This window comes from Crotalus tigris, unplaced genomic scaffold (genome assembly GCF_016545835.1).
Source record: "Crotalus tigris isolate CLP2741 ecotype Arizona unplaced genomic scaffold, ASM1654583v1 scf7180000017903.3850313, whole genome shotgun sequence".
In the NCBI taxonomy this organism is placed as follows: Eukaryota; Metazoa; Chordata; class Lepidosauria; order Squamata; family Viperidae; genus Crotalus; species Crotalus tigris.
This window is the reverse complement of record NW_024096713.1, coordinates 1,120,219-1,138,244: the sequence shown is the minus strand read 5'-3', so window position 1 is coordinate 1,138,244 and position 18,026 is coordinate 1,120,219. Positions and strand designations below refer to the sequence as shown.

The 18,026-nt window shown below is 35.3% G+C and overlaps 1 protein-coding gene across 2 annotated transcripts in view; it reads right to left on the bottom strand.

The window, feature by feature from the left end:
* Window positions 1-17,237, bottom strand: part of ACYP2 (acylphosphatase 2) — a 54,813-nt gene extending 37,576 nt beyond the window's left edge. Inside the window, exons 1-4 of one of the 2 annotated variants that reach the window (XM_039344334.1) lie at window positions 17,062-17,237; window positions 14,951-14,967; window positions 11,620-11,729; window positions 10,183-10,931 (exon numbers count right to left, since the gene is read on the bottom strand). In XM_039344334.1, the coding sequence (XP_039200268.1) occupies window positions 10,868-10,931; window positions 11,620-11,729; window positions 14,951-14,967; window positions 17,062-17,113 (243 nt within the window). In that variant the 5' untranslated portion in view covers window positions 17,114-17,237 and the 3' untranslated portion in view covers window positions 10,183-10,867. Of the gene's footprint in view, window positions 1-10,182; window positions 10,932-11,619; window positions 11,730-14,950; window positions 14,968-17,061 lie in introns of those variants that run through there. The other variant, XM_039344333.1, reaches the window with a different exon arrangement.
* Window positions 17,238-18,026: the final 789 nt, after the last annotated feature.

Below are 18,026 nucleotides of genomic sequence, written 5' to 3'. Positions count from 1 at the left end.
ACCCTACTGATAATAATTTAAAGGTATCTATAAAGATGCTTAAGGAACAATTTAACATGTTGATGGCAGATCAGGTGGCTACCAATCTGTCGTATATGAGACATAATACTTTTTGCAATGCGAATAAGCCTGGGAGGTGGTTGGCTTATCAGTTACGAAAGAAACAGAAAGCTAGAATTATAGAGAAAGTAAAATATAAAGGTACTGAGGTTTTTCAGCAAGATTTGATTAAAAAAAGCTTTTTGGACTTTTACACAAAATTATATTCAAGTGATAATATAAGGGGTTTGGATATAGATAAATATTTACAATCAGTACATTTTCCTAGACTTTCAGAGGAACAACAAAATGGGATGAATAGTTTAATTACTGTGGAGGAAATTGGCTTAGCTATTAAGCAGTTAAAGGTTGGAAAGTCTCCTGGAACAGATGGACTGACTTCTAGGTATTATAAGATTTTATCTGAAGAAATGATAGAGCCACTAAAGGAACTCTTTAATAGTATTTTGTTGGGTATGCAAGTTCCTCCTTCTTGGAAAAGAGCTTTTATATCACTGATTCCGAAGGAAGATCAGGATCTTACAGAGCCTAAGAATTATAGGCCAATTTCATTATTGAATGTTGATTATAAGATCTTTACAAAAATTTTGGCAAATAGATTAATGCAGGTTATGAAAGACTTGATTCATAGTGATCAAGCAGGATTTATAACAGGGAGATATATGAAACATAATGTTAGACAAATTATTAACTTAATTGAGTACTTGGATAAGAATAATCAGATTCCTGTGGCTTTTATCTTTTTGGACGCTGAAAAAGCTTTTGATCAATTGGACTGGCAATTTTTATTTTCTTTGGTAGAGAAAATGAATTTTGGGGATAATTTTTTACATGCACTTAAAGCTATATATCAGCAGCAATCTGCACAAATTGTTGTAAATGGGGGATTGACTGAGAATTTCAATATTCAAAAAGGGACAAGACAAGGATGTCCATTATCCCCATTGTTATTTGTTTTAACATTGGAAATTTTATTGATTCAGATTCGGGAATCGAAGTTAGTTAAGGGTGTAAAGATAAGGAAGAATGAGTATAAATTGCGGGCATTTGCGGATGATTTGGTTTTAATTTTGGAACAGCCGAATCAGGCGATTGATGGTTTATTAGAACTTATAACACAGTATGGGAATGTTTCTGGTTTTAAAGTTAATAATTATAAGACTAAGATATTATCTAAGAATATGTCAGTTAAAGAAAGGGAAAGTTTGATTAAAGCCACAGGTTTTCAGATGGTAAAAAAGGTTAAATACTTGGGAGTATATCTAACTGCTTCAAATGGAAAATTGTACAAGAACAATTATGAACCACTATGGGCAAAAGTCCAAAAGGATTTAATAGATTGGAAAAAATTGCAATTGTCATTGTTGGGGAGAATTTCAGCTGTAAAAATGAATGTTCTACCAAAGTTTCTTTTTTTGTTTCAGATGATACCTATTCTTAAAAAAGAGGCAAATTTGGAGGAATGGCAAAAGGGTATCAATAATTTTATATGGGCCGGGAAGAAACCAAGGGTTAAATTTAAGATATTACAGGATGCTCGAGAAAGAGGGGGACTTAAGGCACCCAATTTGAAATTATATTATGATGCAGCCGCCCTAACTTGGTTAAGTGATTGGCTTAATTTAACAAATATGGATATTCTTTTTTTGGAAGGTTGGGATTTAATATATGGTTGGCATGCATATTTAATTTTTAATAAGAAAGTTGATCGGACTTTTAAATCACATATTTTGAGGAATGCCTTACTTCGTGTTTGGAAGAAGTATTATTATAGATTAAATTATAAAATACCTATCTGGGGGATTCCCAGACATGCAATTGAGGGAACCTCTAAGGGGACAAATTTTGATAAAATTTCATATAAAGAATTGTTAATTTGTTCTGGTTCGAATTGGCATTTGAAATCCCTAGATGTATTAAGGCAGCAAAATATTCTACAGTCATGGTTTCAATATTTACAAATAATGGATAGATGGACTGTAGACAAGAAAGAGGGAATAACACTAGAAGATAGACAATTGGTTATTCAGATTAAAAACCAAGGTCCGGCTCATATAAAAAGAATATATAATGTTTTATTAGAGTTAGATTCGGAAACAGAATTGGTTAAAGATTGTATGATTAAATGGGCTCAGAATATACAGGAGCCGATCTCATTGGATTTATGGGAGATAATTTGGATAAGAAATGTTAAATTTACACAAGCTCAAAATTTGAGAGAAAATTTTTATAAAATGTTTTATAGATGGCATTTAGATCCTAAAAAATTATCTTGTATGTATTCCAACATACAGCCCAAATGTTGGAGATGTGGCAATAATGATGCGACATACTTTCATATTTGGTGGAATTGTAAAAAAGTAAAGGCTTTTTGGATTATGATTTGGTGGAACATTCAAAAGATTTTTAGAAAGAAGATAAAGTTTACTCCTCAACTATTTTTACTTGGTATTTTTGTTGACTTAAATGAAAAAGAAACTACTTTGATGTTGAATTTATTAACTGCAGCAAGGTTACTAGTAGGTCTATATTGGAAGAAAGATTCTTTGCCTACTTTAGAAGAATGGATATTTAAAGTATCTAGTTTTGCAGAAATGGCAAAAATTTCTGCTTATTTAAAGGATCATACACAAGAAAGATATATTACTGTATGGGGAAGGTGGATAGATTATATTCAGAAAAAATATGGAATTAAAAAGTTTTATTTATTTTATGAATGAATATCAAATATTATAGAGAATTGTTTTATAAGTTATGGAGTTAAAGGTTAATTATGATATTTTTTTTTCTTTCTCTTTTTTTTTCTTTTTTTTAATTATTATAATTTTCTTTTTCTTTTTTTTTCTTAACCCTGTATTCTGCTCTGGGAAGTGAAGGGAGGGGGGGTGGGGGTGGGAGGGAGGGTAAGGGGGGGGTTCTCTATTTTAAAATTTTATTGTATTTTTATAAATGATTGTATGTTTTAAAAAATAAAAATTTTCAATAAAAAAAAAAAATAACCTGAGCTATGTTGATGAAACTATTCTGATAGACCAAAATGCAAAGGATTTTACAGGTAGTCCTCGACTTACAACAGTTCATTTAATGACCGTTTGAAGTTTTTCACACAACCCTTGCAGCATTCCCATGGTCACGTGATCACAATTCAGATACCTAGTGACTGGCTCATATTTATGACCACTGCAATGTCCCAGGATCATGTGATCACCTTTGCCACCTACTGACAAGCAAAGTCAACATGGAAGCCAGGTTCACTTAACCACATGTTACTAACTTAACAACTGCAATGGTTCACTTAACAACTGTGGCAAGAAAGGTCGTAAAATGGGGCAAAACTCACTTAACAATTGTTTCACTAAGCAACAGAAATTTTGAGCTCAATTGTGGCTGTAAGTCGAGGACTATCTGTACTTTAGTAGGTTTTGCAAATCCAGCCTGTGGGGTTGGATAAAGTTTCAATATATCACAGGATACTGGATTAATTGAATTAAGTCAACCATTGTTAAGCCAGCATCATGCAAAGACAGACAATGGTTTTAATTCTATTGAAATGCAGTATTTATCAAAAATAGCTCTATTCATATTGTTCATCAGGTGCAATACTCTTCAGGAATACATTTATTTCTTTCAGCCTCTGCAACTCAATAAAATCATGTCTGAATTTGGTCCCTGGCCTATGAGATAAATGTACCACCACCTCCAGCAAGCAGCCTGCGTCTTCCAATGAATTGTTGCATTGTAAATGTAAGGAAATGTAGGTATGCCTATCATACTTCTGCAGGTTACTATAGCAAAAAGTGCAACAGCTCCATTTTTGCTAAGGATTATGAAGTATAGCCGTGACTTATGAAAATAATTGGAAAACTTCATTTTTGCAGTAAAAATGTTGAAGAAATTTAAAAATGATGTTATAAACACATGTATTTGTGGCCATACTGGATATCATTTTTTAGCAAAGAAATAGTCTTTTGTAACAGATAGCACAAATGACTGGAAGGCAATTTTTCAGTGGGTTTGAGTGATAACTATTAGCTATGAAACATATCCTGGTGGCACAAGAGTGAGAATATTAAGAATGAATGTTTATAAATTGTCAAAAAATAAAACACTGTTTAGGATACTATTATTGTATTCTTAAGTCAGTGTGCTAAAATAAATTGACCTTTGATACTATGTATGGTGTGGTGGAAACAAATATTATTCCCCATGTTTTATATGTATTCTTATAAAAATACAGATTTAAATATTTATAGTTTCATGTGAACTGCTGAATACAGTGCTCTAAATAAGAACACTATATGTTTTCTTTTGCTCAGTTTCAATTTAAAAAAAATCAAAAGAGAAGGGGGAAAAGAGATTGGTGAGGACTAGTAATCCTTGTTTAATGACCACAACTGGAACCAGAAACTCAGTCATTAAGCTAAGTGTCACTAAGTGAAAAAACACATGACTGTGACTGTGACTGTGCATGCAATCTTACTTCAACTTTCCTTTACTTTACAGACCTGTGAAGTTTGTAAATGCAGGCAATGGTCACAAGGTTACTTTTTCATCACCTTCATAATTGCATAGTTTCTGTCTGAGGCAGTCACTAAGCAAGGCTGTTAGCATTTGCAGCTCAGTGCTTTGTTTTGAAGTGTCACCAAGCATTCAGAAAGAAATAGAAACTCAATCTGGGAGCAGGGATTCTGGGAAGAGCTACATATTAGGAATTGCATTCCAAAAGACTATGGCAAGGTAGTAGGGACAAGGACATTCTTTAAAGTGGGCATTTTAGCTTTGGGCTGATTTGTTTGCTTTGTCATGTTCTTAGTTCTCAGAATGTGGATCCTGCCTCAGCCTTAACCGGTAGAGTGTCTCTCTATGAAGATAATGTAGGAACAAGAGAAAAGGGGTCTCATGTTGAAAAAAGAGGCAAAGCTCACTGCAGAGCAGTTTAAAATGCATAGGCATCCAAAGAGACTGCAGTTCAGAAATTACTATTATCCATCAAATAGCTCCATCTAGAGATCTGTTAGCAAGTTTAAAAATAAAACCCATAACCCAGATTGTTGGGGGCAATGTAAATATATATATACATTGCTTACTGGTGTACACCACTTAGAGAGTGCTTGCACTTAAAGCAGTATATAAGTCTCATAAATAAATAAATAAACCCTAAGAGCCCAATCAATCCAGTGCATACAGTGCATTTTAATTAACTATATATAGCAATAAACTGCTAAGTATTTGGGATGCCAAGTATTGTAATAAACCCTAGAATAATGCGTTTAGTGCACAGCTTCATATATGCTTCATATGTATCTACAATAGTCAATTACAAAAACTGCATGATCAGTGCCATAAGCATAGAAACATAGAAAACTGATGGCAAAAAAAGACCCAGTGATCTATCAGGTCTGTCCTTTGAAGTCTGTCTGTCTGTCTATTATTTTTAATTATTAATTTGTATTAATATTTTATTAGCATAATGGTGTGTCGCAGTTAGGCAGATGTTCAGATTGGATTTGGCATTTTTATTCACCTTCCCAAGGGCCGGGGATGGGCAAATGTTAATGTTTTGTGGTTTTAGAAGTATGGTCGCAGGATGTAAGCTGTTCTAAGTAATGCCTTTTGCAATTTACTGATGGTAGATTTGTTGGTTATAAAAATGTCTTCCTGTATTATCATATCATAGAACACCAAATAAATGTTTGTTTCTTTACTCTATAGCTCTTGCATAAACCTTGTCTGAGGCTGATGAAAAAAGGTAAAACTTCTTTGAAATTGGGATCAACTTCTTATGGCCAATGGACATGTCCATGCTATTTTCTTGTTAACAGTATAAGACTGAGTTGTCACTGCTTTTTCTGGGATTTTTTTAATATCCCCCTCTAGCCTAAGTCCTGGGTTTTCTTAGCAATCCCCCATCAAAGAACTAACCATGTCTGACTTTTCTATAAGATCAGCCATGGTTGGCTAGGAGCTGCCTCGCTGCTATGAGAACTGAAGCTGATGTTACATACCAATTATCATTACTAAGCCATGTTTGCAATGACAGCAAAGAATGGTAAGAAGTGAAGGGCATATGTCTGAGAGCATTGGAACTTTATATCTCAATACCGTTTTCAAGTCTTCATTGATAGAAATGCATAAATCTGACAAGCTCACATCTGAACTATAAAGTGGCAGTAATAGCACTGAAGTGCTCATACTTTTCTACTTGTCAGAGGAGTGTTATACAGTGGCCTTGTGTAAGACTGCCTCTTCTTTTTAGAGAGCAAGAAGAGTTGCTGTCTGGTTGTTGTAACTTCTTGTCACAGCATTTTGCTTATATCCATCATAGTTTTAATACCTCGTAGACAGAGTCTAAAATGGTGTCAACTCTTGCAGTGTTATATGAGACTCCTTAACCTATAGATTCCAGTGAATAGGAGCTAAATGTGCTTTCACACTGATAGCTTGGATTCATTCCCATCCAAACTCCTTGAGGTGGCTGGGGTAATAGTCTGGAAGGTAATCAATAGTTCTCTGATATAGGGTGATGGCAGTTGCCCTTAAAGAAGCGGTGGTGTCTTGACTCCAACCTTCTTTTTGGGAAAAATAGATGTAGCCAGTTATAGCATATCTTGAAGTCAATCATTTAAACCAGAGGGATCAAATATGCAGTCTACAACATACAGCCTAATGTGGCTCAAGCCAGATTTAAATGCAATTGGGGAATATTTAACAAAATAAAGTGAACGTAAATATTACATTTTAAAGCTAAATAATACATTTAGTCATCAATCACCAAAACCCTGGGCTCATGAAGAGCCCTGCACAAGCTCATTGCCTTAGCTTAATTGCAGCAGCAAAGACTGCTTGGAGCTACCCTGGTCAGGACTAAGCAGGTGCAGCCTGTGACAGAAATTCCCTTTCAGAGGGTCTTAACAATGCTGCCTATACGTTCAAAGGTTCAGTTTAAAGTGCTGTTTTAGTCCATAAATTTCAACATGGCTTGACTTTCAGGGTCACATTTTCTTTATGGAAATTATACATCTAGTGCATGTTCCCCAACAAATCTCCCCATTGCTGACAGTTTAAGAGGGCAGGGATAGTGATTTTTTTTTCTTCCTCTGTAGCCTCCAAGTTATAGAACAGTCTTCCCAAAAAGTTAGATCAGCACATACAAATCCATTGGTTTCCTAGAAACTAGTAAAAGCAGAACTTTTTCAGAGCCCTTGAGGAATGATGAGGGATACCATCTATATTATTGCAATGTACAGTTTCTCTGTTCTTTACTATTGCTTTAGTTTTAATAGTTTATTCTGTTAAACGTTTGGGAATCTATGCAGATTATGATGGCATACAGAAAACAAACATTAATATTCTAGTCCTTTCTGGAAGGTTCAGAATTTTAAGCAATCTCATACTTTCCAGATATATTGGATAAAGTTGACTGGAAACAATTAAGCTGTTGTCTAACATATCTGAAGAATACCAGACTGGTAAAATATAATTATTCTGATTTCTAATCTTAGCTGTGTATTGCTGGAAAAATCAGTATCTTAAAACCAAATCACCAAATAAATGTTCACGAGTTATTATACCAGTGATCCTAGCATAGCTATACCAATTTCCAATGTTGTAACTGCTTCTCATCAGTCTCATAAAACGAAGAATTGTTTTGATTTATTGTTTTGTTTTCTCAGGGCTTAATGCACTGATTCCTTTCTTTCAAGAACTACACTAACAAGCCTCCATTCTGCCCTCATCCATTTGCTCTTGGCAAATGGCCAGATTTAAAATTTGGCTTTTAAAATACTTATATTTGACAAGCATGGTTTACAATAAAATGTTACAGCATATTCTCTCCTTTCAACAAAAAAATGTTTTAATTCAGGGCTATGATAATCATGTCCTATGTAGAATATTATCAAATATAAAGGACTCAAGAAGGGTGTGGCCCACTCTATCTTATTTCAAGTTTCTGTGTTTCTTTTCCTATTGACTCAATTCAAATTAGGCTGGATTCCTTCTTGTTGGGTTGGGAGGCTTTGGTTTACACACACACACACATACACACACACATGTATATACGTGTGTGTGTGTACAGTTAACATGGTTTTCAAAAAATTAAAACAAAGTCTGTACATACATGGAGTACACTGAAACCAAATTAACTCTATTATTGGTCCAAGGAGGTAGAAGAGCTCAATTAGCAAAAATCTGCTCAGGGATTAACATGATACTCATATACAAGGTCCAGGTTAAGCAGTTTCCACAGTATGATTTTGAGCATATGTCCAGTACTTTCACAGAGAACATTGCGAAGTGCTTTGAAGTCCTGAATACGGAATAAGAACAACCCTTGAATGAAATCAAGTTGTTAATAATGAATGTGAAAAAAAACCTACTGAAGATAAACAGAAAAAAAAAACTAGAAGTCAGAACAAATGGTCGAAACTGCCCAGAAGAGAAGCCGAACCTAGAAAAGAACAATTGATGTAAAAGTATCAAATATGGAAAAATAAAAGAAGTCTTCCAAAAGATCTCTGAACTCATGAAGGAAGTTCTAACCTCAGATTAATTTGTTAAAAGATGCTAACGGACAGATTAACTGCCTCAAAGAAGATCAAACAAGGATGGAAGGAGTATAGTTAAAGTCTGACAGAAAAGATGTCAACATCCAGGATTCTTAGGAGATATTCCCAACTTTCAAGAAACACTACTACTAGAATATGAAGCTGGATCAGCACTTCAATCGTTACTAAACTGGAAAGCAACAGGAACTGACAATACCCATGGAAATATGGCAAGCAACAGAAGAAGTGATAAAGGTTCTAACCAAACTATGCCAGCAAATCTGGAGACAGCCATAGTGGCCGATCAATTGGAAGAAGTCAACCTACATTCCAATACAGAAGAAGGAGACTTGGAGCATGCAAACTATTATACAACACCCTTAATTTCACATGCTAGCAAAACAATGCTTAGGATCATCCAACCCAAATTAGAGCCCATATGAAAAGGGAAAAGCCAGATGTTCAAACTAGCTTTAGAAAAGGTCAAGCAAGCAATATAAGACATTATTGTTGATACATGCTGGATAACTGAGAAATTAATTACCATTTAAAAAATACCAAAAAGAAGTCAGCATGTGCTTTGATGATTATAGAAAGACTTTTCATTGTGTCAACCATTATTAACCTATGGAATATCTTTAGGAAAACAGGAATCTGACAACACATTTTTAATTAGAAATTTTTAATGTAATAAAATACACATAAGAACAAAGATAGAAAATAAGAAATAAAGAAGAAATTGAAAATAACGAAAACATATAATTGAACCTTCCGCCATTAATTCTATCAAATAACTGTCATCTTAAACTATTCCCAACCTTTTCATCTCAGGCATATAAGACTAGCACTTAGGCTTATATACCACTTCACAGTGCTTTACAGCCCTCTCTAAGCAGTTTACAGAGTCAGCATATTGCCCCCAACAATCTGGGTCCTCATTTTACTGAGGAAGGAAGGAAGGAAGGAAGGAAGGAAGGAAGGAAGGAAGGAAGGAAGGAAGGAAGGAAGGAAGGAAGGAAGGAAGGAAGGAAGGCTGAATCAACCTTGAACCAGTCAGGATCGATCTCCTGACAGTGAACTGAATTAGCCTGCAATACTACATTCTAACCACTGCGCCACCTCTACCTCATTGTCCTCATACAAAACCTATATCCAGGTCAGGAAGCCACAGTCCAGTCAGAACATGGCAAAGAAGTGAACAAGGTTGTTTGCTCTCCCCTTATTTATTCTCTTTACGTACTGAAAGATTCCAATTAAGTTATGGTAGAAACTATGAAGCAGATATATACATAAAGTTTGATATGTACATAAAGTTATTATACAAAACATATACTTCTAATATGTTAAACAGTTCTTTCCTAATCTTCATTTTAAAGCACTGGGAATTCTGTTCCTTTTACTCAGGGCTTAATGTCCTTTTACCTTACATTTAATCCTATACTATCCTCCACTTTTAACAGTTACGTCCTGCTGAAGTTTGAATTAGCCTTGTGTTTCCTTTTACTGAGTTGCTTCTCCACTTCTCAGTCCTCATTAGTTTGTAAGAAGGATAACTATTACTTCATGCTGGCTGACTGTAGCTTGTCTGCATTTCTGGAAAGGTTGGGAGGTTATAAGGCTCTGCTACTACTTTCATAGCTATAATAATTTCAGAGTCTTGTTGCTCACTTCACCAACTACTTTAGTTTCGCCTCCTTCACATACAATTGGCTTTAGTTCTCCAATACAATTGTCAGCCCTTCCAGGTTAACCAGACAGTAAACACAGCTAGATGAGCTATTACTACTTTACCACATTACATTTTGTGCAGGTCTGAAGGTACAGACTTCCCATCTCACTTTTAACTAATCAGGTAGGGTGGCTCTTTCCTAAGTTTTTTTCTCTGACCCATTAAGCCACTGGGGGCTCCTTCCTTTCTTGTCTGATTGTTTCCTAGGTAGCTTCTTTTCCCCTGGACACCCAAGGTCATTCACACATTCCATTACAATAATTTCCTTTCTTTCTTCCACCAACAGCACACCCTTTGCCTTCAGCATTTCTTTTATCTCCCTTCAGCACAAATGTGGTCCTTTTCTCTCTTAAAGCAGTGTTTCCCAACCTGGCTTTGTGGACAGGTGGAGGAGAAAGGATGAATCCACATGATTGGAGGGCAAGCAGGCGCGCGCAAAGCTCCATTTCTGCTACTCATGCAAATGGAACACAAATGCATATGTTCACCCACTGCTTGCGCAAGTGAGGATCTGCACACTCACCCGATATTTTCATGGCCCAGTTCTGAATGACTCAAGGCCTTGTAGTGGGCTGTGGCCCAGGGGTTGGGGAACCCTGTTTTGAAATACAATGGATCACAAACTATAAGGAGGAAAATTCACACCAGTAGCCTTGAGCCGTTCCTTACAGACATACAGGTATATACATATACAGTATCTGTGTGTATATCTTTGTATATCTATCTATCTATCTATCTATCTATCTATCTATCTATCTATCTATCTATCGAGAAGGTGAGTTAGAAGATAAGTGTGATTTTAAAATTGGAGGAAAAAATATCAGTAACCTGCACTATATTGATAACACTACTCTGATAGCTGAAAATGCAAAAGATATAAACGCTCTAATAATAAAAATCAGAAGTACAGTAGAAAATATGTGATTAAGATTAAATATAAAGAAAACACAATTAATGACAACAAGTACAGCAACTAGCTGTATTAGAAAAATAGGGTACCAACAAGGTAGTTGTACTTCCCTTCTGGAAGTTTAGATAATGATGGAAACTTAAGACCTTTCAATTGAACTGTACTTTAGTACTCCATTCCTATTATAGCTTGCTTGAGGTTTCAAGTTCTCATTACCACAATTTGGTTTTCTTCTGAAGAAAGTTTGGTTCAGTGAATTGTTTTAAATATCATCATCCCTAGAAAACTTGTTCTTTATTAATTGGCACCACCATTTGAATCAAACTCAGCAATTAATGAAGCTAGCCAGCACACCAAGGAAAGCATGTACTTACATCTCATTCACTTTTTCTTCTGGACCCTGCACTTGTCCAGTAACTGTTCCTTGTCTGGTATTTTTAACCCAGCCAACTACACCTGCTTTTCTAGCTTTATCCTCTGTGTACTGGTTTAGAAAACAAACAGAAAAAGAAGATATAGTCAGCATGCATTTAGGATTTAAACTGTGATAATATAGGTGGTGCTTGACTTATGATCCCAATTGAGCCAAAATTTCTATTGCTAAATGAAACAGTTGTTAAATGAGTTTTGCCACATTTAACGACCTTTCTTGCCACAGTAGTTAAGTGAATCACTGCAGTTGTTAAGTTAGTAACATGGTTGTTAAGTGAATCTGACTTTCCCATTGACTTTGCTCGTCAGAAGGTTCCAAATGCTGATCACATGACACTAGGACACTGCAATTGTCATAAATATGCCAAGCATTCAATTTTTGATCATGTGACCACAGGGATGCTGCTACGGTCATAAATATGAAAAACAGTTATAAGTCAATTTTTCAGTGCCATTGTAACTTCAAATGATTACTAAATGAATGATTGTAAATTAAGGACTACCTGTACAGTTCAGACTCAAAACTTCAGTTTTATTCAATATGATTTGCTTTTTAGAGTCTTCCTCTAAAAGACCAGTAACATCTTAAATTTGTTTCTGCTATTTTAGATTTGGCAGTAGAATTAACCTCATGCTTTCCATTGCACAGAAATGATAGAGTTGGAAGGGACCTTGGAGATGTGTGGGATGGTTTTCTAAAAATATATTCAGAGCATTTTCCAAAAATAAGAGATACAATTATATTAAAGAGTCACACAGATGTTTGAATAACTTGCCCAGTGGCTTCATGTCTTGTATATATTAAAAAGGAGGCAGAAGAAGATAGTGCCCTAAGTACATCCTAAAGCTAAGGCCTATTGCTCCATGCTCTCTGCCAACCAACATGGACTGGAATCTGTCCTGAAGAAAGAACTATTGCAAAATGAGGTCTTTCTCTTCCAATAACAATACAGAAAATATGTTGAGGCCCTACAAAAAATGCAGATAAGAGCAACAAAGATGATAAGGGTTCTGGAGGATAAATCATAAAATGAACAGCTATGGGAACTGGGTAAGTTTAGCCTAATGAAGAGAAGGTTCGGGGAGATACGATAGCAGTCTTTCAATACTTGAAAGTGTGTCACAGGGAAGAGGACATCAATTTATTGATGAGGGCACCTGAAAGAAGGACAAGAAGCAATGGCTGGAAGCTTGCCAAAGGAAGATTCAACCTGGAAATAAGGAAGAATTCCCGACAGTGAGAAATATAAATCAATGGAATAGCTTCCTTTTGGGGTTGGGTGCCTCATCAGGGCAGGTTTTTTAAAAAAGATTGGACAATCATTTGTCTAGGATTGTATAAAGACTCCTGCCTTGGGCAAGGTATTGGAGTAGAAGACCTCCAACATCCCTCCCACCCCTATAATTCTAGATTCAAATATTTTATTAGTTTATCAACATATAAAATACAAAAATACAAAGAAAAATGAAGATAATGAGAAAAGAGAAAAGTGTAGGGCAGGGGTGTCAAACTGCTGGCCCGCGGGCTAGTTTCATCATACCGAAGCCACCCCCACCCCATTGCCAGCAATGCAAAAAGAGTTGCGATATGTCGCGACATGTCACGTGACATGGCGAGTTTGACACCCGTGGAGTAGGATAAGGAAAGTAAAAAGAAAAGCACTGACTTCCGATTCCTTTTGATGCAGTAGAATAAGGTAATAACATAAGCCCTCAACTTTTTACTTATACAAATTTCTGCAGAAAAACTGAAGCAAGTAAGGGGAAAAAAACCTCAACATAGAAATTAATACATAGCCTTGCCCCATCTGATAACTATTTAGAAATATGCCTGCTTGAAAAAACGTTCTGTGTGTAACACAGCACAGATAACTACTATAAACACTGTTCAGTTTAGGCCATCAAGAATATGACATCTTTTGCAACTAGGCTGTTCATCTTCTCTAGACATCCTGCCCAATCAAAGTCCTCTAATGAAGCATTTCACATGAATGCTGCAAATGTTGTTATGGAGTTTAAGATCTGAGCTATGATTTATACAGTACTTGCTTCAAGATACACTAAGTGCCAGGCTTTTAAGATAAGTTTGTTCTGAGCCTGGCACTAACAATTTCAAGATAAGACATAAAGGATTCTTCTGTGATAGGAGAGAGGAAATTCATATATTGAACAAATATTCATCTGGATTTATTTTCTTAAGTGAGAACCAAATAACTATACTTTGCACTCTGTGCCCAAAAGAATTTGGATTATGTCCATTCAAATGGTTACACTGCATTTTATTTATAATGTTTCAAAATTATTTCTTGAGAGAATTAGTTATTTTTTTTTGCAGCCAAATCCTACAGAACAGTACAACATCACAGTCCTCTTGATCTTCTAGCCACTGCAAAACAATTTCTAATGCACTATACATTAGGATCCAGAAATAATAACAGTATTATCAATATTTGCAGCACTAAAGTTCTCATTTTTGAAATCTGTGAATTTCTGTCTCAGGCACTGAGTACCTGTCCGATCAGCTCATAAATTTTACATAATGCCAAAGTGGAGAAACCTGATTTATGCTAACCTTCCTCAGCTTCCCTTAACGTGAGGATTACCATTTAATCATTTCTTGTTCACCAAGACATCTCATTCGGAAAAACCTTGCATAAAAAGTATTTTCTAATGCTGATTTTTTTTCACATATCATTGTTTTCCATTTCATTTTTTCATTTTCATTCCGCGTTGCTGAAAATGCAAGAAGGCATTTTTCCTTTTGGTTGTAAAATTGTAGATCTCCCAATTCAAAACGCCCCTGCTAATATTGTCACTGTTTCACCTTTTCCCAACCTTTCAACAATCTCTACTTTGCTTTGGAAAGTGGACAGAATCTGCTTGTGTTTCTTGATTATTATGAAAGATGGGCTTTCCCATCTTTCCAGGATGCACAATCTTAAATATGGATAATGGGAAATGCAAGATTTCCAGGTAACCTGGGACCCTTGTACAGTGCTTAAATTCATCTAAAAGTACCTCTTTTCATATGTCGCTCAATAAAATACTAAACAGATTAGGGTATTTATATAACTAATGGTCATAAAATCAGGGTTCTACTGTAAAAAGATTTCTACTGAAGCATACCCTACAGTTATATGATGCTTAACTCTCCATATTAACACAGAAACTTGGCATTGCAGATTTCTGATGTCTCCACATAGGCTTTCTATTTTATTCTCAAAAAAGTTACAGAGAAGTGATGCAAAGATGATGTACTTCATGCTGCCTTACCATTCTGAAGCAAACCCCTGAGAAAGAAGAAAATAAAATTATAAATATTTGCTCAAACTAAGGAGCAACATTTCATTTGCATTTACAAAACAACATTATAACAACCAATCAAATATTGCAATACATTTTTTAATTTGATAGGTTTTGTAAAATGAAAAATGATTAAGAATAACATCTTTTGAAAAACAAATAAAATTGATAGAACAATGGATAGATCCAGTGAGATCCAGATGTGCAACAGAATTCAGTGGAATATTGCTTAACTGGCCTCTACTGTTAGTGAGATACACATCTGGGTTAGGGAACTATATTTGGGGCAGGTAATATTGGAAAATAATTTCACACTATGATATTCAGTTGTTTTTGCTAAAGCTGTTGTATAGTTTCTTATTATGTTCTTTCTTTTGGGATCATAAAGAACTGATAAACAGAGCAAAATAAAAACTTATCACAGTTTATCATCTGTGTTTTTATTACGATACTAGGTTGCTGTACTACTGATTTTACTCAGCTATATGTAGGGTAGGAAAAATATTTTAATAAAATAATATATTCAATTATCTTTCACTTATATAAATATGTTTAAAATCAAGTTTTTCACTATATAATCATAACTCAGAAACTGAATATGTCACTTTGGATAGTGAGATGAGCAGCATATAAATTAATTACACAAATAAATAAACAAACAAACAAATAATTTATTTAGCAATTAATGGAATTGCAATACAATAAATTTGTCATGTAGATAGAAAATATTTAAATCAGAACTATTACATAGATTCATCATATACAAAGAGAGAATGCATATCATTTTACAAAATGCATCCAAATTGTATAGCAATTCAGAAGTACTGATGTATGTAAAGAGAAATATGGCTTTTCTTTACATGTAGAGACATACTCTCCATTCCACATCTTTTAGATGTGGATATCAGCTATGTACTTGCATGTTCTTAAAGGGCTGGATTCCTAACTGTGGTATGTCCTACATAGAAGCCCAGTTGGTGTCTACTTTTATATTATTTTCCTGACAGGAAAATATTTTATTCTTTTATTATGGTTCTGTTATTGCACTCAATCAATTTTAATCCTCTGCTTTTCATTTTAGATTAGTTGTCATATTTTAACTTTTTTGTTTTAAATTAGGAATATTGCATTTGAGTTCTATTTTTATAATTGTGGTTTTAACTCTTTGCTCCCTATATCAGAGAAGGCCATATTTTGATGAGCTCTTTTAGAGAGAAAAAGATGTAGGATGAGTTATATAAATAACCATTTCTTTTTTCTTTCCTGGTTTATTTGTATGTGCAGTCATTTCAGTGACAAATCTACCATCATTTTACCCAGAATGACTGATTTTGAGCTGAAGTGGAGTTCTATGAAAACAACAAGAAAATTAAACTCTCCCTGAAAATATGTATCCAAAGCATTGTACAAATGCTCACAATCATCATCCAAAATCACTGCTCAAAAAAATAGTTTACAGTGCTTTCCCTGAAGAGAGAACACATATATCGGTCAAGTTGTTGCTGTTCCTACGCCTTTGTATTTCACTAAAGTGTGCTTGTGCAGTTTTGAAAGATGGCTGATATGGATAAATCCCTATGTATAAAATGTATTAAGAAAAAGACTATTCTCTCTGATGACTAGTTTTTGCATGAAGGAGGGTTTAATAATACAATCTTTCATTGCCAGTTTAAAATGTTTTATCTCCCCCGTTTTTAAAACACATACTAATCCTAGTAAGCAGGTGAACAGCTCTCCTGTGAAGATAGCATAGGAGGTAATGATAACTTGTAACTGGGGCAGCATTAATGGAGCTGGGGACATGGAAACCGTGAGTGCCTTTTCTTGCACCTGCTGCGCACGTGCAAGACCCTTGCCGGCTCTTCAATTCACTTTTAAGACAAATTGAGCACAGAACTGTTTTGAGCAAGCACGTCCAGCGTGATCTGGCAATTAAATTCGCTTTATATAACGGTTCTCCTTGCCAGCTTTTCTTTGTAACCCGAGAAGGGCAGTTCGTGCACTCTGAAGCTATTTTTGCCAGTGCCGTTCTCTTCCCCTTTCCTAAATATTTAGCTTTCGCATCGTTCTCCGCTGCTCACCTTGAACCCGGCCGAAAACCTCGTAATCCACCGATTTGAGGATCCGAGACATAATGGTTGCAGGGAAAGAAGTAGAGTCACTCAGGCTGGAAAAGAACTGAGAGCAAGCGCTGACTAGCCTGATACAGAAACTCAGCCGGCAGAGGCCGCGACGGAAACTCACAAGGCTCAAGATTCACTAGAGGGCAATACGTCAGCCGGCTAATCCCGGCCAATTCGATAGGATGAATCCCTCTTTCCAAAAAAAAAAAAAAAAAAAAGGGGGGGGGTATTTTAGAGGGAACTTTAAAGAGCTTGGCTGGATATAACCTATTCCTTTCCTTCAACTCTTTTAGAATTTGGGGTAAGGAAGTGAAATAATCCTTCAAACTAAGAACAATTGAGATCCCCATGCACTTTGCAGTGCTTGTATTCCTTCTCCACTTGTCTCTTTTGAATGTTACATGTTAAATTGGATGTTTAATACATGTACTATCCATTGTCTTTTTATGTGTAAATCCTCAAAAATCTGAAGGACTGGATCAAGGCCTAGTGTGTATAAAAGCATTCTGTGACTAATAACGCTGAAAATGTAGAAAACTTTCAAGGGGGAGGTTCATAAGGTATAAAAGCCAGGATGGAAGGACTGGAATTCACATAAATTGATGTATTAATGGAAGAATGTGATAGAGAGATGAGACTAAGAATGGTATCTTTTTCTAATGTTACACTTGTATAAACCATTTAGCCAAGGTCAGTCAAAACAAATTCCCAGGTGATGAGTAACTAGAAGATGTGATGAAAAAGAGCCAAAACATCTATAGGAATATTGTTCTGTTAGTTGTTCTGAGCAAAAGTTTGTGTATTTTGAAAGTAAATTGGAATTAACCAACATTAAGACATTACCAGGTACACATAAATGAAAATCTTTGATTCAGTAAGAATGGTCACGTTCTAGGCAAAAGTCCATTTGGAAACCGTCGAGA